Source organism: Erithacus rubecula (assembly GCF_903797595.1).
Source record: "Erithacus rubecula genome assembly, chromosome: 9".
Taxonomy (NCBI): domain Eukaryota; kingdom Metazoa; phylum Chordata; class Aves; order Passeriformes; family Muscicapidae; genus Erithacus; species Erithacus rubecula.
This window is the reverse complement of record NC_136660.1, coordinates 31763786-31787545: the sequence shown is the minus strand read 5'-3', so window position 1 is coordinate 31787545 and position 23760 is coordinate 31763786. Positions and strand designations below refer to the sequence as shown.

Here is a 23760-nt window from a genome sequence, read left to right as displayed (position 1 = left end):
CCAGTTCCAAAGGGTTTATTCCTGACAGGATGGTGCAGTTATTCCCTAAAGTGTTAGTGGATTGCTGTGCCCTCACCCAGGGGTGCTGCAGACAGGCTGATCCTGGCAGAACCACAGTTCCTGCCTTGCCAAGGCACGTGGGGCTGTCCCCTCCCCAGGGCTTTGTGCCACCCAAGGCACACACAGGACCCTGGGGCTTGGTGGCCTCCATCAGTCCCCAAGGACACCCCCAGCCCAGCTCAGGACCCCAAAAGACCCAGGACATGGGGGATAAACAGGTAAACCCACTCACAAGGGGGTGCCCAGGTTCCCTTTCCCACCTCCAGGCTGGGTCCTCAGTGTGAGCAAAGACAAAAAGGGGGAAGAGCCCCCCAGCATCAGCCAGAGGGGGCTGAGGCCCCTCCCAGGCACCAAGGGCAGGAACTCAGCACCTGCCAGAGCACAGCAGGTTTGGTATTCCTGTGCATCAGAGGTCAGCAGATCATTTCAGTACCATATGGGAAATATTTTGGAAGGTGGGTGCCCACCACCCTGGCCAAGGCTGGGCTGGCTTTGTTCAGGTGAGATGCAGGTGGGAGAGGATGAAGGGGTTCCAGGGAGGGGCTGCATGTGAGGGCTCATCCTGCTGCTGCTGCATTCACAGCTGCTGCTGCAGGATGATGTCCACAGCCTCAGCCAGGTTGTTCACATAAGCATCAGGCTTCACCAAGGGGTGGTGTTCATCAGATGGCCTGGGAGGAGACACAGAGGAGCAATGGCAGGTTAACACTTCTGGTACAACTTTGTCAGGTTATTTTAAATGAGCAATGCAGTTAATAGTTGCTAAAAGGATATTTATTGTTGAAGGACATTAGTTTTAAAAGGCACAGTCACAGGCATTAAAGTTGATGCTAAGTTTTGGTATAAAGTTCCAAATTAAAGTAGAAGCTGCTCTTGTTAATAGTCCTGGGAAGTTCATATTGCTGCAGAAGCTTCTATTTTTTTGGGGGTGTTGACTGATGATAAAGAGTAAAAGTAAAAAGAAAACCAATGGTAGGAAAAGCAGAAAAAGCAATGGCAAAAAGTACTAATTATTTTAAAACATACTTTCATATAGAATTTTTTAAACAAGTTAAAACACAAACTCTGACTGCTCCTTTTTAACTTATTAGATTCTAGTTTTTTAACATGCTAGGCTATATATACACTATGCATCCAACTTATTTTATTTGAAAAATGTAACTAATATTTTTACTATAGCTCTATTATGTTTAAGTACTGTTTACAACTATGGTTTTGTAGCTTTCACACATCAGTGTTTTTAGCTTTCATTAGAACTTGCACTTTTATTTTGGTATTTAAACTTTTTACTTACTAAAAGTACAAGAGCTCATACTAAAACTTATTGACTTACCTATTCTAAAACTTAAACTTACACTTTTACTTTATGTGTGAGTGGCTTAATATACTTCAATTTATTTAAAGGCTTTAATTTAATTTTTGCACTCTGATTTCTCTCTTAAGAATTCCCATGTCCCACAGAGCACAGGCAGCACCAATGGAGCAGCCCTGAGGTTCACATTCCTCCCTCTTCTGTTTATTATTTTACCCCTTTCCCACACCTCAGCAAAACTTTGCAAAGCCTCAAGTGGAAGAGAATTTCCAATTAGTTAATTAACTAATCTAAGTCATTGCACTGCATTTTACATGGCTCTTCTTCACCCAGGCAATAGGACACCTCACTGCAAGCCTGGAACTCTACAAAACTACAAATAATTATTCTCTCACAGTTTTTATTTAGAAATAGGTAGAGAAAAGAACAATTCCCTTTCAATTTAGAGACACAGAAAGTCTTCACATCACTTCAGTGAAAAGGAAGGTTCTGTCTGGGTTTAACTTTGCAAACCCAGCAGTGGTGGTTTGAAACACCACCAGAAAGAAGGTTCAGCCTCACCCTCCACCAAGTCACCACCCCACAGCAGAGTGGCTTGAAGCCATTTTTTGCCAATATTTAATTATCAGCACTGGCCTAATGAGGCACAGCTGCACAATCCCATTTTGCTGATTCAGCAGCACTGCTGGTGAGGAGGAGGGGCAGAAATTTTCCAAACCTCATGGTCCAGTTATGGCTCTTGGGCTGAGAAACCCAACAGCTGCTGAAGGGAAAACATATTCTGTATGCTCAATGACCCTCCTTTGGGAAGAGATGGGAGCCCAAATGTCCTCCCACCTCTGCTGCTCCCTGGGAAGGACAAACCTTTATTTAGCACAGCCTCTCCCTGGGGAAGGTGCATTTCCCACTGGATGAGAGAGATGATGATGATTATTATTATTAATGATGTGCAGGATTTGGTGAGCACTTTGTACAGGCACCAGATCATTTCTGTCCCAGCACTGAAGCTCCCCAGGGCTGTTCCTTTCCTGCTCTTTTCTCAGCTGTGCTCCTCACATCCAAGCCCATCCTCACCAAGGCATGGTCTCTTTTGGAAGCCCACACTCTGTGCTTCAGGCTTGATTTGCTGCAAAACTGTGCTATGAACTAGGAAAAATAAAATATTTTTATATTTTCACCTTTCCTTGTGTCACCTCCATGAAACAGACTGTGCATCTTAAAGGGTGGGTTTTTTGGTTTTTTTCTTTAAATATTCAAATTCTATCTTGCTATAGAGAGCAATGAGAATAATAATGATGATGGTTTTTAGGTTTTTCTCAACTGATAAAGAGTTTGCTGATGGAGAAAAATTTTCACACATAAAGCAAGTAAAAATCCAATGTGTATCCATCCCTTCAGTGGTAATTATTGCTCACTCCTGATTTAACCAAGTGGCTTTGATGAACACAAAAATAACTCTGGGTATACAGTAAAATATCAATTTCTTGTCACTAATCCTTAATTTGAGTGGAGAACTAAATAAACTAACGAGCAGAACTTCTCTGTGCATTTTACACCCTGAAAAATGTTCCTTTCCTAGATTACACATTAGGAGAAAATTTTAAGAACTGCTTGAAACGAGTGCTTCTACAAGAAATTTTCAATTACACAGCACTCTTTGATCTATTAAAAGGATTTTGTGATTAATATCTGTGCTGACTACACAGAAATCCATCTGTAACTCAGCTGCTAAATGCCAGTCATCAAGGAAAAGTCCTGTATACACTTCATGTGTCCTGTGAAAAGGGTGTGTGTGTATATATATGTGTACATATATATATGAAATAAGGTATTTTTACCCATTTGCCCAGTACCATGGGATCACAACACACTGCTGGCTCCACTGAAATTAATATTAAAACACAATAAGGAAAGCAGAGCTGGAATAAACACTTCCCTGCTCTCTTGCCTTTTCCTAGAGCCGTGCATGGAGCTTTTGTCCCTGCCAGTGCCACCACAATTCCTGTCTCATGTGGCCCCTTCCTTTGTCTCACAGCATTCTGTGGCTCACAAAAGCATCCAAGGGATGGGTTTGTTCCCCCTCTGGCTCAGAGCTGCTCTTGAAGCATCCGACGAAAGGGAACCTCCAGCAATAATCCCCAAACTCTGCTGTCCAGAAACAAAGCTCCAAATGCAGCAAAACAACTCAGGAGCCCGAGTCTGGGGCCAGGAGTGGGGCAAAAGAGAGAGCTGTGCCATAAAAGCTCTGGGCAAACCCAGGATGCTGGAGGATGAGCCCTTACTCTGTTGTCCAGAGGGCTCTACACAGCCTCTTCTCTGGGCAATTTGGGCTTTTTCCTAAGGGAGACAGAGTCTGAAGATGCCCTGAGGTGAAGCAGTGCTCTGGGGCTCAGCCCTGACGTCCTGGGCATTGCTCTGATGTGTCACAGCCTCCCTGGACAAGGTCAGTGGGTGCAGGGGGAAGATGAGCCAAGAGCAGATCCTGGTCCCACGGGCCCAGCTCAGCTTCTCTCCCAGTGACAACAACCCCATGGCAACTGCAGGTCACAGAACTGACACTGAAGGTTACTTTTTAATACTTTATTCTTTCATATTCCATAAATAAATAAATAAATAACCCATCTAAAAATATTTGCTAGGTCAGTTGAAGAAGTTAGCATTGAGCTAACTTTAGGACAGACTCCTTCCGATTTTTTTTTCTCACATGGGACTCTGGTTGTAGAGAAGAGCATAAATCAAAATGACAGAAAATTATACACTGCAGCTGAACACTGAGCTGTCAGCACTCCTGGCCAGTGCACAAACTTGCTTGTGAAAAATCAGCTACAGCCTTGGGAAACACTCTCTTCTGTAAAGCAGGACTCCTTGGAGGGGCTGAGCACCACAGCCTGAAGTGCACACAATTTTCCAGCCCAAATTTGCCATGGCACTGTGAAATGTGACACTCCTGCCTTGCCTTTGGTGACCACCTTGCTGGCATTACAAAGGGCTCAGGGAAAGGAGTGCTTAGCACAGGATCCCTCTGAAATCCAGGGTGGTCCTTATGGGGACACAGGGTGATGTTAGGAGAATGTGTTCCTCAAAAGAACATCACAGCACATGAACAATATAAATTATTTTAACATGCTGCAGCTCAGACTGTGGTCTTGAGGCTCCAGCCCATCAAATGCTCCCCAGGAGATGAGTGAACATCCTCCTCTCCCAGGGCCATTTATCACTGTGGCCCTTGTGCTCTGAGCAGACCCTCAGCCCACACTGACCTGCTTAGCTCAGACCAGTGCTGCACTAGGAGACACCAGGAAGCAGCAGGGTGCTGCAGGAAACTGGCCCTGCAATTTCAACTCTTCACTTGGGAAGAGAAGCTCCAGCTCTCAGGGAAACTCCAGTCTCAGAACTACTGCCTGTTGGAAAGTGATGGCTTCCTCCTGGGAGGCATAAAACCAAACTGTAAGGGGCTGATCTAAACATCAGCTCCTGCAAGAATAAGAAGGTTGACTTCCTGTGTGGGTCAGATTTCCACTTGGATAAGCCTGTTCTGACAGGCTGGATTCCCTGCCCAGACTCAGCTATCAGGAATGGTCTTGTTCCAACTTGAGTGCAGTTTTCTGGGATGTTCACCCAGATGCAGCTGAACCTCTCTGAGGGATGCAGGGTTCTATGCTGGCTTGCCTGCTCCTTTCAGGCACCACTTGGAGTCTTGGAAGCAAATAACAGAGGAAAGATGACCCCAAACCCACAGACTGAGTTAATTCTTCTGTTTCCCCCAGCAGCTGGGATGCCAGGTGTGGTCTGTGTGTTGGATGGTGCTGTCAGCCAGTTCCAATGGCACTGTCACAGAGAATCACTGCTGGAAAGGGAACTGGACCTGCAGAAGGTGGAATGTGACTGAGTCTATGAGCTGGCAGCAAACCATCCCACCAGGAGCTAAGCCTGAGCTCCAGGCCCTCCCTCATGCTGTCCTAGGAAACTTCCCAGAGCAGCTGGAATGGCTCAGCACCTCCCTTGTGCTCCAAAACACATGGGGAACAAAAGGGAAACAGCTGGGTTACTGCATGGGCAAAATATTTACAGAGAAAAGCCCAGGTGGAGGTGGCTGACACTGGATAGTCATGGACACAGGGATGGAAACAGCTCTGGGATCCAGCTCAGTCTGGGACCTGCTGAAACCTGACTTGAGAGAGAGAGAGCAGATGGGGATTGATCAACACCTGATTGGTACCACAGCCCTCCAGAAATCAGGCTGGGAAGGAAAAACACTGAGCAGGGAGAAGGCAAGGCACCAAAGTGAATTTGAAAAAGCAAAATGCTGCCACATTGCAGTGCCACAGAGCTGCAGTCATGTGGCTCTGCTGCCCCACTGAGCCCCCCAGCACTCCTGGCACACAGAAACCCCATCCCACAGCTCACCCTGCCTGACCAAGGCATCCCTGTGCCACCACCCAGACCTCCCTGCCTAAACAGCACCAACTCCTGCTCCACAAGATCAGACAAAAAGCCTGAGACCACCTCTCCTGACAGCATATTCTTCAGGGGTTCCTACCATGGCTGTAAAATATGCAAGACTGGGTTTAACAAGGTTTTCTTTATGAGGAATTCAAACACACACTGTAACCTTCACTGGTTGCTTTGGAAAGATGCAATAATTAGACTTGGTGCCATGAGTGAAACTCTCTTTTTTTTTTTTTTTTTCCTTTTGTGAAACATGAAATTTAATCAGTTTGGCACTGAAAATCCAGATAAATCACAGTGACTGACAGGTCCCTGATGGACAGCTGAGGGATGGCTGTAAAGCACATTTCCTGATCACACAATTAGAGAAAAGCCTGCACCAAAGTCAGTAACAGCACCCAGGGCTGGAGCAGCTCCCAGAACTCCAGAAAACCCCAAACCTGGACCCTCTCATGGTATGGACAGATCCTTGGGATAGAAAAGAGGCTTTTGTGGTTAAAAAACTGGATTTTAGAGAGCTCCAAGCAAAGCAAACCTGTGCCAGAGCAAACCAGCATCCTCCACTGCTCTTCTCTTGCCTCCCAGAACTTCACTAATTGTGTTTAATTGTGACTCATTTAAATTCAAGCACTCACAAACGGGTAGAAATTACTGCCAAATTGTTTGCTAACACCTGAAGGAAGTCTGTGGGCTTAAGACTTAATTGTTCCCATTTATGTTAAACTGCTGCAGTTTTAACTGAGCAGAATAAACCAGCTTAAGTCCAATATCTCAACACGTGGACAATACTAAGATTGAGGGCACAGGGAGTTAAACTTCTGCATAGTTTACCTAAAAATTAAATTAAATTCCAAATGCTAGAAATCACAGAATCCCAGAATGGTTTGTGTTAGAAAGAACATTAAAGATCATCTCATTCCATGGCAGGGACCCCTCCCACTGTCCCAGTGCTCCAACCCCAATGTCCAGCCTGGCTTTGGGCACTGCCAGGGATCCAGGGGCAGCCACAGCAAATCTGACACCTGTGCCAGGGCCTGCCCACCCTCCCAGGGAACAATTCCTTCCCAAAATCCCATTTAACCCTGCCCTCTGGCAGTGGGAAGCTGTTCTCCCTTATCCTGTCACTCCATCCAAATTCCCTTTCCAGGTCTCCTGCAGTCCCTTTAAGCATTGAAAGGTTGCCATTCCCCAGATTCTTGTTTTTCTGATTTTTAATACACTTCTTGAGGTGAACACTTGTACTTTTCAAACATACACGTGCTGAAAATTTAATTGGAGGTGTTTAATTGATTTGTGAGTTTCAAATCAGTTGGCTGCATGGAGATGCTCTAACCAAAGATTTCAGATACACAATTCCAGAAATAACTGCTTAGAAGAGGGTGCTGAGAGCACTGGTAGGGCTGAAAAAGGTGCATGAGGAGTGCTTGGTGTCTCTGCTGCACTCTGCTCTACCAGGTTTTCCACCAGGTCATTTTAAACTGCCAAGATCTGGTGCAGGACATCACTTTGGGAAGCAAGAACAGGTTGGAAATGGAGATTGTAACCACAGATGTGAAGAGGTTCAAGGAGAGCAAGTGGGACTTTGTCAAAATAAAGAAGTTAAATGACCAGAGGTGAGACAACAGATCAAGAGTTGGAGGCTGGCAGGAGCAAAATTCCATGGGTTTCACATAAAAAGCTTGAGAGAGAGTCAGCACAAGTATTTCCCATACTCCTCTCCACAGGCATGACATTTACAGGTGGTGATTGCAAATTAACCCTTGAGCAATCCCAATTCCTGGCATTTCTGCAGGGTGCAGTGCACCCTCCACTCTGAGCACACAGGGCTGAGGAAGCAGATGATGGCAGCTGTTCTCCTCCACCCATCCCTATGTGTTCTCTCTGTCAGGAAACCCAGCACGTGTGAACGTGCCAGATTAAGAGCTCTGGAGATTAAAAGTTCTGTGAGAGGACAAACACAGATCTGTACAGTAAAAAACTGTATGAAGGAATGGTGATGGGACAGAGGATACTCCTGGCTAAATGCTCTCATGTCATTACACCAGAGCATGAGATTTTATCAGTGCTGACTTCTTTCCCTTACCTCTAAAATCCCTCATGGAAAAATGCACTGGAAAGTCAAGCTGGTTTGAACAAATATTTAAACAAGCAGAGCACTGGTGTTCCAGCATCTGGGCAGCAATTTTCCTGTCAGGCTGCAGAGCTCTCTCATCTTGCACAGCCAGAGCAGTTCAGCAGGGGCCAGGCATTAGAAGTGTGCATAGCAGCATTATGGTGGAGGAGAGGGAGCAGCACTCATGCCTGGTCTGGTTTTGGACTGGTTCCCAGCCTGCTAATCCCAAAACAGCTGCACACGTGTCCTGGGAACAGCTGGTACAGCAGGGAGAGCTGGAACCTGGTGGGCACAGGAAAGGGGGACCCCCAACCAGCCCCTTCTGCCTCCAGGGGCTCTGGTCCCTCCTTCCCTGCCCGTAATCCAGATACCCTGGGGGCTCTGAGCTGCTGTGCTCCATCAGCTGCTGGCTGGTGGATGCTGGGTTTGACTCCTGAGAGGACACAGTCCCTGCAGCAGGGACTGCCATCCTCAGCCCCATGGAACCCCCTTCAGTCCCTCTGAAACAGAGATGGAGTGCATTGGTAATGTTTGCTCAATGTGCTCTCTTAGGCCAACCAGAACAGCCAGAGCAAACAGATAAATGCTTGAGAGCACAAAATGCTTCTGCTGCTGGAGAGGTGAACACTCACCCTCAGACACCTGAGGTTTCCCATCAGGCTGGCCCAAACTCATTTCACCTAGAGCTGTCTGTCCAAAAACAAGATGCTCTGTCCAGGCTGGTGCCCTGAACCTCCTCAGGAGCCTCCTGCTCAGGACAGGCAGGTCACTCCACAGTCACTCATGTCCCCAGATAACACATTTACAGGTCCCCTAAACCCCTCCAGGGATGGATGCTCCCCTGGACAGCTCTTTTCTGAAGAAATTCCTCCTGATGTCCAGCCTGAGGCCATTTCCTCTCCTCCTGTCCCTGTTCCCTGGAGCAGATCCCAAATTTCTCTGCTTGTCCCCTCCTGTCAGGGAGTTGTGCAGAGCCACAAGATCCCCCTGAGCCTCCTTTTCTCCAGGTTGAGCCCCTTCCCAGCCCCCTCAGCTGCTCCTCGTGGGTCTTGGGCTCCAGACTCTTCACCAGCTTTCTTCCCCTTCTTATTCATCCCATGTTCATCCCAGTTTCTTAGATAACAAGTCTGGATAGGAAATAACCTCTGGAAGAGATGATTCTTTTCCCCACTGACTCTATTTAAACCAGATGACAAGCTCATACCCCAGAGCCAGTTCTTGGACAGCCAGAGTTAGGTGTAAAGAATCTAACTTTTCATAAAGTTTAGATTAAGTTTAGTGAGATAAATCCAACCCCTTGTGCTCCTGCACACACTGGAAATGAGCCATGGATGCCAGGCATGGTGGTGTCAGTGCAGGGACCCCCTGGCTGGGCTGGGCTGCCCTGGGGGACCAGAAGCTCTGCTGCACATGTGGATGCACCAAGGGCTGCAGTGCAAGCACAGCACAGATGTTTCCAATAAAAGCAAATCCTCCCTCTCCCCCTCAAAAGCTAAATGCACATTTGCTTGTTTTCTGAGAAAATCTGAGAATTGCCCCTGCTCTGCCAAACTATCCAGTCTAACAGGGTGTTTGCAAGCACCCTGAGACTCAGCTCTGCCTGCTTGGATTAATTATTGATGACCTGCTCAGCTTTGCCAGATGACCTTACTCAATTCAGTAGAAAATAATTTTAAACGCCCCTGAGAAAGAATTTGGACATAAATATTTTCTTTGTGCATGCACACAAACAGATGTGCATCTTAAATGGAGCTGATGCATTAGCTATTAATCAGATTTAATATTACACAGGAGTGAGAAAGATTAATTTCAAGGGTTGAATGTAAAGCTCAGTGGTGCTCAGACATCTTACTCTGTTAGATACTTTTAAAGACCTTAGCCTAAGAGAATATTTCATTGCTTCCCTTTAATACATCACTTACAAAATCCCTATGAAAGGTGTAAAATGAATGCTGGCTCCTGCATTTGCAAAGCATCTCAGGGAGATTTAAGTCACAGAACTCTGGCAGATGCAGATTCTAGCAAGAAAGGAGCTTTGCAGATTATAAAAGAAAGAAGTCTTAATTTAAGGTTTCAAATGCTGTGTGGAGAAGTTTGACTTAAAAAGTATTAGGCCAGATTGGCACTGATAATGCAACCCTGGAGACAAGACACTCCAAGCTACAGCTTTAAAAGACTGTTTCTCACCAAAGAAGAATTTGAGCTACCCTAAGGAGAATAATATTTGTCTCCAGATGCTGCTCACTAAATCAGCTTTAATTTTAAATGAGAATGAAACTATGAGCTATCTGTGCCACTCCCAGGAAACCCAAGCAGACAGACATGCAGCCAGTTCTCCTTCCAAAGGGCAGGAACAGCCAAGTCACACACGTGTTGGGAATCAGCACCACCCTGCTCCAAACCCTTCTCACGTGGGAAGACAAAAAGGCACCTACCCTGGAAAATTAAGGCACAATTTGTATTTTTGTCAGAAAAATTGTTGGGCCTGGACAAGGCAAGGGCATGGGGTCTGTCTGACTTCTCTTCCCAGATTCCAGATAGGAATGTTACATCCAACCTCCCTCAAGGATGTCAGGAACCCACCTGCTTCTAAATGTGCTCGTGCTGAACTGATATAACAAAAAGGGAATATATATTTGGGCTAAACCCCAGGAGTTCTGCCTTGGCTTTGAGTCAGTGCATGATTTATCCCCTCTGGAAGGGCTCAGAGACACCTGAGCACACAGAACTCAGCCCTGCTCTTCAGAAACTCCTGCCCCTTCTAAAGCAGAAACTTTACTAAAGCTAAATTCCAAATTATGGCTCATTTGCTTAAGCAACTCTGTAAATGAAATCTTCATAATCTTCTCTTTTGGAACTCTGCATGGCCTGAATGGCTGCCTGCCTTGCCTTCCATGACCACAGTGCCAAGGAAATGAAACTTCATCTGCTTGGGAGATATATTTACCAATATCTGGAAGAGTTCAAGAGGTTTGGCTGGGGCTTGGAGCAGCCTGGGACAGTGGGAGGTGTCCCTGCCATGGCAGGGGTGGCACTGGATGGAATTTAAGGTCCCTTCCAACCCAAACCATTCCATGATTCTTGGAAGTGATGGAGCTGATCAGGTTTGCTTTTTGCTTTGCTCCACAGATGAAAAAAAACCCAGATTTTCTGAGCTGTTGAGCAGGTAATGAAGGGAACTTCCCACCACGTGCAGCCTCCAGGATACTGAATGGGGCCACTGGGGACTGAGATCCTAAATACAGTTCTGAATGAAAAGCAACAGCCAGCCCACACTGGATCCATCTCATTTTTTAATGCAATGGGGAGCTCAGCCAGGCTGCTCCCCCAGAGGAAGGCAGGCTGTCCTCTGCAGATGAGGCTCACAAAGGTGGGAAGCTGTTCAGAGGACGAGGACACAGCCCGAGGATCCAGACTGTGCACTGTGCCCTGGGAACACAGAGCTGCAGGGATGGCTGCAGCCTCCTCCTCCTGGCTCCCCTCCACCCCAGCAGGGGCTGAGGGAAGCCAGAGAGCACATTTTTCAAGGTGTCAAACCACATCCAGGCTCGTGCTTAAGAATGGATTATGGAAAGTGTGCTGAACCAACACTGTTAGTGCAGGGATTAAATCCTGTGCTCCTGGCACCCAGCCCTGTGCTGGACATGGGAGCAGCCCAAGGGCTGTACCTGCTTCTCCCAGCCCTGAGCTCCAGTCCCTGCAGGGAGGCTGCTGGTGTCTGTCACTGCAGATCACAGACAACCCCCTGAAGCCTTCCCAGAGTTTTGTCAAACACCAAGTCCCAGTCACATCACCAGGGATTTTGCTGTGTGGTGTCAGAGATAACCCTGAATTTGCAACAACTGAGTGATGAATACTCAGGTTTGGGATGCTTGGTTTCAGTTCAGGGAGTTCCACAGGCTCTGTGTCCTGTGCATAATTTCCTCTGTCAGTCTCTCCCACTTCCATAAATACAATGGTTAACCAATACTGTAGCCACCTCCAAACAGCTTTTTTAATTAGCTTTTGTGGGACTGACTGGACATTTCCCATGGCAGTTTACTGCTGGCTGCTATCACGTGTGCAAACCACAGCCTGGAAGCACAAAATCATCCAGCAGGATGAGTTTGTACCACACCTGGCACACTCAGAAAGCACCAGGCCCCACTGCTGCTGTCAAACCCTGCCACAGTCACCCTCCTAGGGCTGAGATGGTTTCTGAGCCAGCTCCTCATGAGCTCCTGCAGCCAAGGACCAGGGTGTGCAAAGTGCCCAAGCAGGCTGGAATGAAAAGGGTGCCCAGGAGCTTCTCCACCCCCAGTGCAGCTGGCAAAGCTTCCCCATTTCTTAGGATCAGACTCACCTGGGACATTTCTTAACCATGAAATCAATAACAAAGACTTAACAGCTTTAGAACAGAGGAGGAAAAACCCCAAACAAACAAGAGCAGTGGCATGGTAACTGCTTCACCTTCTTGGTATCTGCAGTATTTGCTTTCATCTGAGCATTGTGGTTGAGACCAGTTTCCTCCCTTTGCATCAGCTTCAAGTGAAGACTGATCCTTTGTAGAATGAACAGCCCATAATGAACAGCCCATAATACTGGTTTTAGCTGTGCTTCTGTAACACAACCTGGCTTAAATGAAGTTTATTTACATACCATGCTCGATACCTTTGAGAAAACCTAATACTTAAAATACTTCAAAGATCTACTTTGTACTGGAGGTGGGACAGCCAAGACTGTGGTCTGCACATATTGCTAAATTCCAAAGGCATTTCAGGGTGGAGATATTTGTCTATGGAGTTAAAAACAACCCAACAATAACCCAATTGCCTCCAAACTGCATTCAAAGCAGCACAGAGCAATCTGTGGAGGGCTGATCAATCTTCTGATGTTTTTTTCTCAGTCTAAAATCAAGCAGTGGCTTGGGGGGTGTGTGCTATATAAGTATAATATATATATAAATATAATAAAAAATTATTTTAAACAAGCCACCCAAGCCCTTTAGCAGATCATAAAGGGACAGACTTCATCTTCATCAAGTAAAACATTAAAGGAAATGTTCTAACTTACAACACTATACATTAATGCTCAGCAATGTAAAGAGTTTAATTGCCTATTGCTTTCCCACCATAAATTACTACCTGCAGCTAATGGAAAACCTTTTTCCAGACCTGTTTATGCACCTCACTCTCATTTCATACTCTCACATGGACAGAAAAAACAGAAGGCAGCCTGGTGTTGTCTGAAGTCTCTGCAAATGGGCATGTCCTGAGAAAGCAATGAACATTGCAGAATACCACATGGTTTGGTACAAGTTGCTTGAACAGCTCATTATATATGCAAAGCTCTGCAGGTTCTATGGTTATTTATAGTTGAATTTAATAATTAGCTAGTCAATGTTAAACCATGCTGCCACTCACACACAGCTGTTTCCTCCCCAGGAAAGGGAATTTCCTTCTTTTGAGGGGAAAAAAAAAATTATAGAACCATGGAATGGCTTGGGTTGGAAGAGACCTTAAAGACCATATAGTTCCATCCCAGAGAAAGGGGCAGGTGGCTTGAAGGAGGAAGAAAAATTACCCATCAGAGGGATGCAGAAATGCAAGGTGACATTTGGACCTGGGTTTCACTCTGCATCTAGGAGATGCTAGTTAGATACAAACCCACTACAACAAGCCAGAGTCCCAAAGACTTTCCCAAAGGATTAATTAAGGAATCCTCCCCCCGTTCAGAAAAGAATCTGGCTGGAAACTAAGTAACAGCAACTGTTTACCCCATTAGAGCTCTGCAGTAAGAAAGGACAGCCTCCTACACTTCCCACATCCCCGGGCAAGATAAACATCTTTGTTGTAAAGCAAGAGCCTCTCCACTTTTATTGATGGAGACAGAAAGTGCCAGAGAATGGGAGCTGCTGGATCCAGCCCCTGATTAGCAATTAAACACTTGGAGAGGGGCAAGGCTGTGGGCACAGCATCCTCCCCACTGATTCACAGAAAATCAGCCATCCCTTGATTTTAGTGCTGGGGTGTGCTTGTGACAAAGGAGCCTCAGGGGGCTCTGTGCAGCATCAGACCCAGCCTGCAGACCCGGGGGGTGAATTAAATCAGCTTTAATTTAAGGTCCCTTGCACCCCAAACAATTCTGTGACTCCAAGGGCTGGGGTCCAGCCTCATGCAGCCTTGGGAGAGCATCACCAACCTGCACAGCAATGCTGGGATTGACTCTGGCACCTGGAAGAGAGGTCAGATCAGGTATTTTCTCTACCAAACAAGTTATATAAACTCCAAAGGCTGCTTACATCAACAGTCCATGTCCTGAATTAAAACCTGCAAGGAGGTTGAGCCATGGATCCTCCCAACACAAGGTGCCCAGAAGGGTTTGCAGAACTCATCTGACACTGCAGAGGGCTTGGCTTCCCCCTACACCTCCTTCCCCTACATCTCCTTCCCCTACATCTCCTTTTCCTACACCTCCTTCCCCTACATCTCCTTCCCCTACATCTCCTTTTCCCCTACATCTCCTTCCCCCTGAAAAGCTCCAACTCAAAATCCTGGTCCTTGGAGGGAGTGCTGGTTTTTATCAGACGGTAACAATGAGTACATCATGAAATCATTTAATAGTTCTCATTAAATGCCTTGCTGGAGAGCAGCCCTGATTTATGGACACTATGCTGTGGGTATAAATAAAGCTGCAGTTTTGCTTGTAACACAGCTGGTCCCGAAAATTAATGTTTTGCTTTCCATAACCTTTGTACTCTCCCCTTCCTCTGCTACTATGGCAAAGCTCAGGGCTGTAACTGGATCTCTCTGGGGGAGAGGAGGCACATCCCAGGCTCAGCCCTGCCTCGGGATGCAGCTTCCCAAGGACAGCCCAGCTCCCCAAGCCACCGCCCTTACACGTGGATGCACCTCCCTGTTCCAAAACAAAACCCTCAAAAGCTGGAAGTGTTGCTGGAACAGCCTATCTCGCTAGGTCCAGCTCCAAGAAATGCTGATATATTTAGCACTGCAGCATAACTTTCCATCCTTAGGAGCCCAGTGTTATTCCTTTTTCTTTTTGTGGCCAGGGAATAGGACAAAAGCCACTCAAACCAGATGTACATCCGTCTCCAGAGGAGAGGAAATATGAGGCTGCTGTGACACAGGACAGTGGCCAGAGACATTTTTTAATGCTTATATTAACCAAGGCACCTAATCTTAAGCAAACACTTCATCAGTTGCAAAGTGATTTTTTTTAAAAAAAAGGACTTTTTAGTCCCAGCACAAGGTGTTCACTGAGTGTGTGACTGAGCACAGGGAAAACTGCACTTCCAGGCCAGGCAGATGTGAAGGAAGCTTAGGAAAAAGTCATTTTAAACAAGGATGGGGAGCAGAGCTTTGCAATCATATGGTTTACATCTGGAATTTACAGGCATGATAATTTTATAACCCTCTCCTTGCAAGTTTTTGAAGCAGTGCTGCTGCAGGAAACACCCTCCTGCATCTGACAGCTTAATGTGGCACTGAGCTGCACCCTGTGCTGTAAAACAGGCACTGGGAAGCTGGCAGGGCCAGGGGAGGCCAAATGGGCACTTGGAATTAAAACAGAAAGTCTTAAAATTGACCAGTTTACTTCTGCTCACAGAGCTGCTCAATCTGGTGGATTTTATATGAGGATATATGAGCTTTTCTTCATAAAAGTTGCTTTCTAGTGACTTCATGTATTTCTTTTCTGGTTGAAACCAAGAAACCTCTTACCCAACCATCTTTTACGTGCACATAATACATGAGGCTGCAAAATGATTGCAAGGAGAGACTTTTGGGCAGGAAGACTCAAAGCACTGAGACAGCTGAGAACCAAACAATGAGAAAATCACCTCAAACCATAGCAGGAAATGTGGGAAAGATTAACTTCTTTTTAAGAGTAATATTTTTACATTTCCACAGACACAGCCTCAGCACAGTCCCAGCTGTGTTCATATTCCAGGCACTAACAGTACATGGACTCAGAATCTGCCCCAAACCAAACCTTAGCTATCATCAAGCTTAGTTTAGCCACATATTTGGCTTCTAAACACGAAGAAATTAAGAGTTTTTCCTTGGGAGGCAACGCAGATTTTGGCAATCACTGTTGAGTTTCAAACATTTGAAAGTAATTGCTAATGCACAAAGAAGCTGGAATTGAGGAGGATTTTCCCCAGGTTGGAGATCAGTGCTGATTTCCACTCCAAGAGCTATTGAAGTCAGTCAGACTCAGTCCAACATGCCCTACACAGATGTCAGCACTATCCCCAGAACACAGAAACTCACAGACACATACATGCATTTGGATGTCTATTCCTCTGTAGATGCAGAAAATTTATATTCAATTACCTGCCTTTAAAATGATACATAAAGCAGGAAGACAACTTGTTTCAATAGGAAAAATTGATTGGACTGGTTTCTGGGGTGTATTTATTTGTAATATAAATTTTTGTTAGGTGATGGATTTAGATGAATCTGACATAAAGACTCTGGCTCTTCTCTCCTACTAGTTCATGTCTTGATGATTAATAAAGATTTAACTTTTTCTTGAATTTAGTGCATAAAAATACATCAGTTTTGCAGAGGTCATTAATTCCAGGGTTTCTACTGAGCCACACAGTTCATCTTGGGCTGCTGCAGGTTCCAATCTCATTTTTCTTGCTATGAACCTTTGTTTCATTTTATTGCTCTTTGGGTTTATGGGAGGCTGGGAACCAGCAGAGGACATGGACAACTTTCTTTTGCTTCTGACACTGGTGTGTGGCCTTGGGTACATCACTTGGCTTTTCTTGGTTTCCACAACTGAAAAATGAGAATAACAACACCTTGCTTCTTTGTGTGAGCAGCTCAGAACTTCATTGAGGGAAAAACAGACACAGAAGAGTGAGGTGTTTCAGATTCATGAATCTGAGGCCAAAAAGAGAATGGATCAGCCACAAGCTGTTTGGGATGATGCCCTGGCCAGCTGGGGGCCAAAAATGGATTTTGGCATTGACTTCAAGAAGTTCAGAGTTTGACCTTCCACACTGCAGGACCTCATCTGTAAACCAGAAATAACAGGATTTCTTGTCTTCCCACTCCCTCTCACCAACATGGATTTTGCATCCCTTAAGGACAGACTGTGTCTTACCTAAGGTGCCAGGAATTAAAGGTACCCAGCCATTTCTTGCTTGCTCTAAATATTTTGAATAGAATAGAATACTTAATATTTTTTATATTTATTTTTAAGCCAGTAATTACAGCCTGTTTCAATCCTCCACACTGCAAAAAGCTCACTGTTCCCAAGGAAGGGAATCTAACTGGGACTGCTTCTTCCAACACCTTCAGCTTCCTTTGGGAGTTCTTCTGGAGTTCTCCAGCCTCCAAGGGACCATGAGCAGCAGTCTGGCTGTCCCTGAGGGAGGTGGCTTTGGCTTTGGTCTCAAACAAGCCACTTGCCCAAAAAGAGAATCACAACAAGCAGCTGCCTCAGCAAGAGTTAAAACCAAGAGTCCCGCTAACACTTAAGTGTTACAAATCTTCCCAGTAAAAATAAATTATTCAGGAGATGTCAGCCTCCCATCAGCACCATATGAGCTACATTTTTAATGGTTCTGTGCACTGAACATGTTCTGTCACAATATCAGTGATCCTGAGCTGTGAGACAAGGAAGGGGGAACAGAGCACGTGAACATGAGAGGAGCTGCTGCCCCTGAAGGGCCATGGAACAAACACACCTCACTCCAGGCAGGGTGGAGAGGACTCAAACACAGAAATAATGCACTGACTTCAGGAATCACAGCAGGAACCTCTTCATTCTCCCTCAAAAGCACTGTTCCTCCTGATGGGTAATTCACCCACCACCTTCCGCTGTCTCAGGTCTCATTTATTGTGAACAAATCCACTCTGTGGCTCCACCAGATAAGCTGGAATCAGCACCTACCCTAAAATCTCCTAACTTAACAATGAAGAGTTTTCTGCTCTCTGTCTCCAGGTATAATAATAAAAGAAGGGAGCATTTCTCTTTGGCACAGTTTTAAAATAATAAAACAATAAAATACCTATCTGCCCACTGACCCATGTATTCATTTGTTTGTCCAAATCTCAATCCATGTGGCCAAACCCTTCTATCTCCCATCCCAGTTTCTGTCCCAGAAGAGGGGAAGAGGACCAGGCTTCCCACAGGGATGCTGTTTGGGGTAAGTAACCCAAAAGTAGAGTCTCTTGTCCTACTCAAGGGAAATGGGCTGCTGAGGAATGACCCCAAATTCCCACCCTTCTTGCTTCTGAACAGGAAAACAATTTTGCCTCCTGTGCTGCAGGTTCAGCTTTTAAGTGAGTGAGGAGGAGACACAACGAGCCACTGCAAGCCAAAGGAGAGAAAAGAGATGGGGATATGGGAGATACCCCTGTTCCAGCAGCACTGGGAGGCACATCAAACCCCAGCTCCTGAGCAGCAAACACCACCTGTGTCTTCTCCCTTACAGGTGAGAGCAGCTGCTGACAGGAGCATAGCTGCACCTCAGCAGGGCTGGTGTGCTCTCAGGCTGACCCCAGCAAGGTTAATTAAGGATGTTTTACTAACTGGTCCTCCCAAGACAGACTTAGATTAAGAGATGGCTGCTCAGCCAACAAGGCAGCATATGGAGGATGGGAGAAAGGACCAAGGTTTGGCAGGAGCTGAGGAAAAAAGGCAGCCTCTTGTTCCCAGCTCAGAGATTCCAATGAGCACCAGGCGTGAAATCCCTTTGGATGCCCTCACACACTCCCACTGCTCACCCTGCACCTCCCTGGGACTTGAAAGAATCCTACAGAGCACAAAAATGCTGTGGTCAGTCCTGAGTGGGCCTGGTGGCTGAGCTGCCAGCAGAGAGAAGCTGAACGTGCCCAGGCTGGAACGAAGAAAATCCAAATGCAAATATGCCGAAGGATCACTGGCAGGAGCCGGGTCCCCTGGGGAGTGGCAGGATGAGCCTCTGCCAACACTGTGGTTTCTGGGAGGTAAGCCTGTGCCCAAAGGAGAGCTGAGTGATGCCATCCACCCCAGGGAGTGCAGGAAGGGCACTGAAGCCTGAAGGTACAACTCAACTACAGCCTTGGAGCAGCAACGCTCCTGCCTGTGTGAAAAAGAGAATGACAGCCCCTGCAATAAAGGCAGAACTCCATCAATTTCCCCAGTTTGATTTATGGCTGCTCCCTCAGCTGTGACACAGCTTAACTCCACTCACCTACAGCAGATGGGTTTCATCTGCCATGGCTTTGTACCTCGTAAACTTGGCTGCAAGGAGGATGAGCTGGCCTTGTGGTCAGCAAGGAAATGCTTGGTGCAGGCTGATCTGCACCCTGGAGAGAATCCATCAGCCAGGCTGCAGCACACAGGGGACAGGAGTGGGCTGACAGTCAGCTACTGTGTGGATGCACCAAACATTTGGTGGAACAAGGGTAACAGGAGAACAGGGAGCCTGAGCCTGCTTGCCCAGAGTCAGTGCCTGCAACAGTGCCTGTCCTTACAGCACACAGTGCACATTCTGCAAGAGTGTCAGTGAGGAGGGATATCTGGGGAAACACCTTCCTTTGGATACCTGGGAGGGTGAGGAACCTTCATCCCACCAAGTGTGAGGTGAGCAGAGCACCAGGATGGAGAAGCAGAGCAAGGGTGTGGAGAGCCAGCTGCTGTTTTTTGGGAGCAATGCTGCCCAAGGGATCAGGGAGGTCATTTCCCTTCCGTGTCTCCTACTCACCCCATGGAAAAATACTTCATCTGACATTCACAAAAGAAACACTGATCTTTTCCAGAAGTACTGAGCAGGGGATCAGTACAAAGATCTACCACAATGAATTAATTCTGGGCCAGGTCCAGTACTGGTTATGGTACCTCCAACAGGAATTGTGCTCTTCTAAATGGAATTTCTGCCACGGATGACTGAGCCCCTGCAGTACTCATCTCCCTGAGAAAAGCACATTTCTGAATGCTCTCTGTAAAGCTGTTCCTTGTCATGTTACTCTCCATCCACTCCAGCAGCCCCACTCATTCCCTGGGAGGCTGAAGACAGTTCTAGGTATTTCAGACCTGATCTGTGTTAACAAGAAATCAAACATAGTGCAGCAGCCAGAGTTGCAAAAACACAGAGTGACCTTGTGAATAATGAAGACAGACCCAAGCCAGAGCAATTTGTGTTGTTTAGAGCCAGCCTGGCAGTGGCTGCATTAAGAATGCACAGACTTGAATGTGGAACATGTGTTTGCTGAGAGCAATAAAGCCTGAGCAGGAAAGCTGGGGCTATTGAGCCTCCTTCCCTCTCTTGGCAGCCTCAAGATTGCTTCTGGTGTATGACTTTGGGGGTGAGAGCACGACCAAACAGGTGGGCTGAGAGGTGAGCAAGGGTTTATCCTGCCATCTGTCCCCAGAAATCATCAGAAACCACTGACAGTGGTGGAACTGCAGGATTCAGGAACATCAGCAAAGCTGGGGTCAGCTTCAAGCTGGTGCCCACTCTGGCCAAGCTCTGTTTTATATTTAAACTCCTAAAATCAGCTGCTGCTAACCCCCTGAGCAGCTTTTGTGGATTCTGTGCAACACTGATCTGCTCCAGGCATCCTGTGTGATGGCTGAGGCACTGGGGGCACCCAGCAGAAAGGGTGAACACCCAGAGCTGGGTGACTGCTCTGCAATCCCAGGAGATTCTGGGGCCCAGCCAGCCTGGCTGTACCCAGGGAGCCAAGCCAGACACAGCCCTTCTGCTGGGAGCAGGAGGATGCACAGGTTCAGGTCCTGCCCAGTGCATGAGGCTGCCAATGTGGGAAGGGTTAAGGCAACCACAGTCCCAGGCTTGTTTACCCCAAGCATTAGAGAGGGATAGTTTGCTGTGAACACACTGATCAATATCTCCCAGCTGCCAGTTTAATCAGGATTAAGTGAGCAGCTATTAATTCTGCTCTTTTCCAACAACATTTAGCCACCATGTGAAAACATTTCTTCCATCATAAACAAATTAACCTTGATATCATCTATCCAGACATCTTAAAGGGACTTAAAACAGAAAACCCCAAATCAAAACACTAACAAGAAGGGCCAAGACCAATAATCTGGCTTTAATTAGAAGTTTTCCAGCTTGCAGCTCCACGAAGCAGCAGCAGGGGTGCTTGCTCAGAGCCAAGGTGTGCTTGCCTGGCAGCTGGAGGCTGGATGGACACCTGCAAAGCCACTTTTGGAGTGTCTGGAGTCCTTAAACATTGTGGAGGAGCAGGGAGCAGCCACCAGGTCCCCAAGGGTCCCTGCAGAACAATGTCAGAGCAGAGACACCCCCTGGGATGTGGCCACATGCAGTGTCCCCATGGCAGGACAGCTCTGACTCCTCAGTGCTGTTTTACCACTAACAAGGCAAACCCCAGAGCTCACCAAACTCCAGGAAATATTTTAACAGCCCAATCTGCAGCTCACCCACAGGCACTGAGAACTTTTATCAATGCAAACTGCTTCTCCCCTGAAACACACCCACCTTGGGTGAGGGGTGGCTGACATACAAACACAGAGAATTCAGCCCTGAGATTGAACTCCCCAGGCTGCAGATGACAGATGCTTCCAGAGCCACGGAACAAATGGCCTCTGAAGAGCCAGCTTCTGCTATTTTGTCCCTTTTTTCCTAAAAAGTCTCTTGTTCCCATCCACGGGGTGAGTAAGGGAGGAAGAGCACACATCTTAGGAAGAAGGGAAGCAGGACACAGAGAAGTTCAGCTCTGAGCTTTGTAAAAGCCCTTTCTCCCAGCTATTCTGCACATGGCAAAGGCACCAGAAGTTCTCTGAAAAAAAAAAAAAAGGATGACAGACGGGGCTGGACTTTCTTTCCAAGCTTCCTCTGAAATCACACTTGGCACAGCAGCCCCGGCCCGTTGAAAGAGCATGGGAACGTGCGTGGCAAGAGCTGCTCTCAGGTTGGAGCTCTCTGGGCTTTTCTAAGCCATCTGGGCTCTGATTTAGCTTGCAAGTCTGTCAGTCCCAAATAAAAAGTCAGCTCCTAACCCAAGGGTTCAGCTCAGGGTCGACAGCTGAGGAGTGTCTGAAGAACTCACTGTTTAATCCTCCTGGTTAACAGCAGTGGGGAAAGGTTTTTGCCACCATTGGAAAACTCATCTGATCCTTTCCCATTTCTCAACTCCACTGCCTCATCTAGCTGGAAAAACTCTGCTGTTTCCCCTCTGCTGGGAAAGGAGGGAGAGACCCAGTGAAGGAAGAACTCAGAGCTGATGATTTTCACAGTGCTGGGTTACACAACCCTTCTATCAGCCAGCAGAGCAAGCAGGGCTTGAAAGGCTGAGCTCTCCCTGCAACCCTGACCCTCAAGTCCCACATGGATTAAATTTCCTGCTACTACTCCCAGGTGAAAACCACAATGCCCAGGTGAAAACCACCATACCCAAGTGGTGAGCAGCTTTAATCAAACAACTCCAGTGCAAGCCCCATCTGCTGCACACCCTTCTCATTCTTTGTGTAACTCCAAAGCTTCTGAGATGCAGGGACATCTGCCTCCCTCCTTCCCCAGGTGGATCAGACAGGTCCTTGAAGAAGGGAAAAATTTCACCACAACTGGTGTGAATTCTGCCCTCTTGGTTACTCTGTACAGCCAACAAGACCCAGCCTTGGGGTGGGGAAGCAGGTCATGAGTGGTGACAAGTCTTTCAGAGCAAACCTCAAGACTTCCTTCTGCACAAACCATCTCTGAGCTGCAAAGTGCCACTCAGCCCTGATTAATAACGTGTGGCTCTGGGCCTCCACCCTCCCCACTTGTGTCAGGAGTGATGCTGATAGGGGTTGAACTGAGGAGCCATTGTTCACAACACGCTGAGCCATATTTCATCCAGAAAAGCAGAGATTGGAGGGAGGCTGGCACATGGCAGAGCAGGTTCAGACAGCACTGAAGGTCAAGCCAGCTGCAGTCTGGAGGGCTGGAAGCTTCCAGTGCCAGGTAGGACTGTGGATAAAATCCTGCTCTGCCAGGACTGGCTGTAATCTGGTGACAGCCGTTACCCAGAGCTGCCTCTGGGAATGTTAAAATAAGGCTTTGCAGTGGCTCCTGAAAGATCTCAGAGAGTTTTACAAACATCAGGGAACCAAATCTCTCAGTGCTCCCAGGGTGCAGCACAAACCAGCTGGGATAACCCAGCGAGGCTGGTCTGAAAGTGCCAACAACTCTTTCATTTGTTTTACTGAAAGGGAAACTGAGGCCCCAGGGGAGTCGAGCCAACCTTTCCTAATTTGCATGCCTGATGTTAGGCAGCTCATCTGCATGAAGAAATAATTTATAATTTTTACTACTACTTTTTTTTTTTTTCTTTTTTTTTTTATTTAATCAGATTAAAGTATTACAAGGTTGATCCCCTTTCAGACAGCTTGGTTGGCTGCATTGTGTTTCAACACTTGGATTTTTCCCACAAAAACACCACCTATATTACACCAACTATATTACAGAAATTTGATCGTAGGGTTGCACATGCTTACACAGAGAACCTTGAAAATGGCAACACCAAATAAGTTTTTCCCACAAAAAAACAAAAATTCCCTTTGAATATTACAGCTGATAGATAAAATATATACTTGCTACTCCATAATTATGAAAGCCTCAGCAACTTTAATGCATATTGCCCTTAATCATGTGGAAGCAAGGAAGAACAAAATCATCAGAAGCTGAATTATTCTAAGAGCCTATTATCAGGGTGTAATCTTATTAAAGAAAATTCATGCTGGTGTAGCCTCTTACCTTCACCACTTACAGAAGAGCCATGTGGTGTAGCTCTGAGTGCACAGAGATAATAAAATTACAGTGAATGATGTGGTCTGTGTATGGCCAAAGGAGCATAATTCCATC

The 23760-nt window shown here is 46.6% G+C and overlaps 1 protein-coding gene across 2 annotated transcripts in view; it reads right to left on the bottom strand.

Moving 5' to 3' along the window:
* LHPP (phospholysine phosphohistidine inorganic pyrophosphate phosphatase) overlaps positions 1-23760 on the bottom strand; it is a 70023-nt gene continuing 46263 nt past the window's right edge. For both annotated transcript variants that reach the window (XM_079312277.1, XM_079312278.1), the window contains one exon: positions 1-731. In XM_079312277.1, coding sequence (XP_079168403.1) covers positions 638-731 — 94 coding nt within the window. In that variant the 3' untranslated portion in view covers positions 1-637. The remainder of the gene's footprint in view (positions 732-23760) is intronic.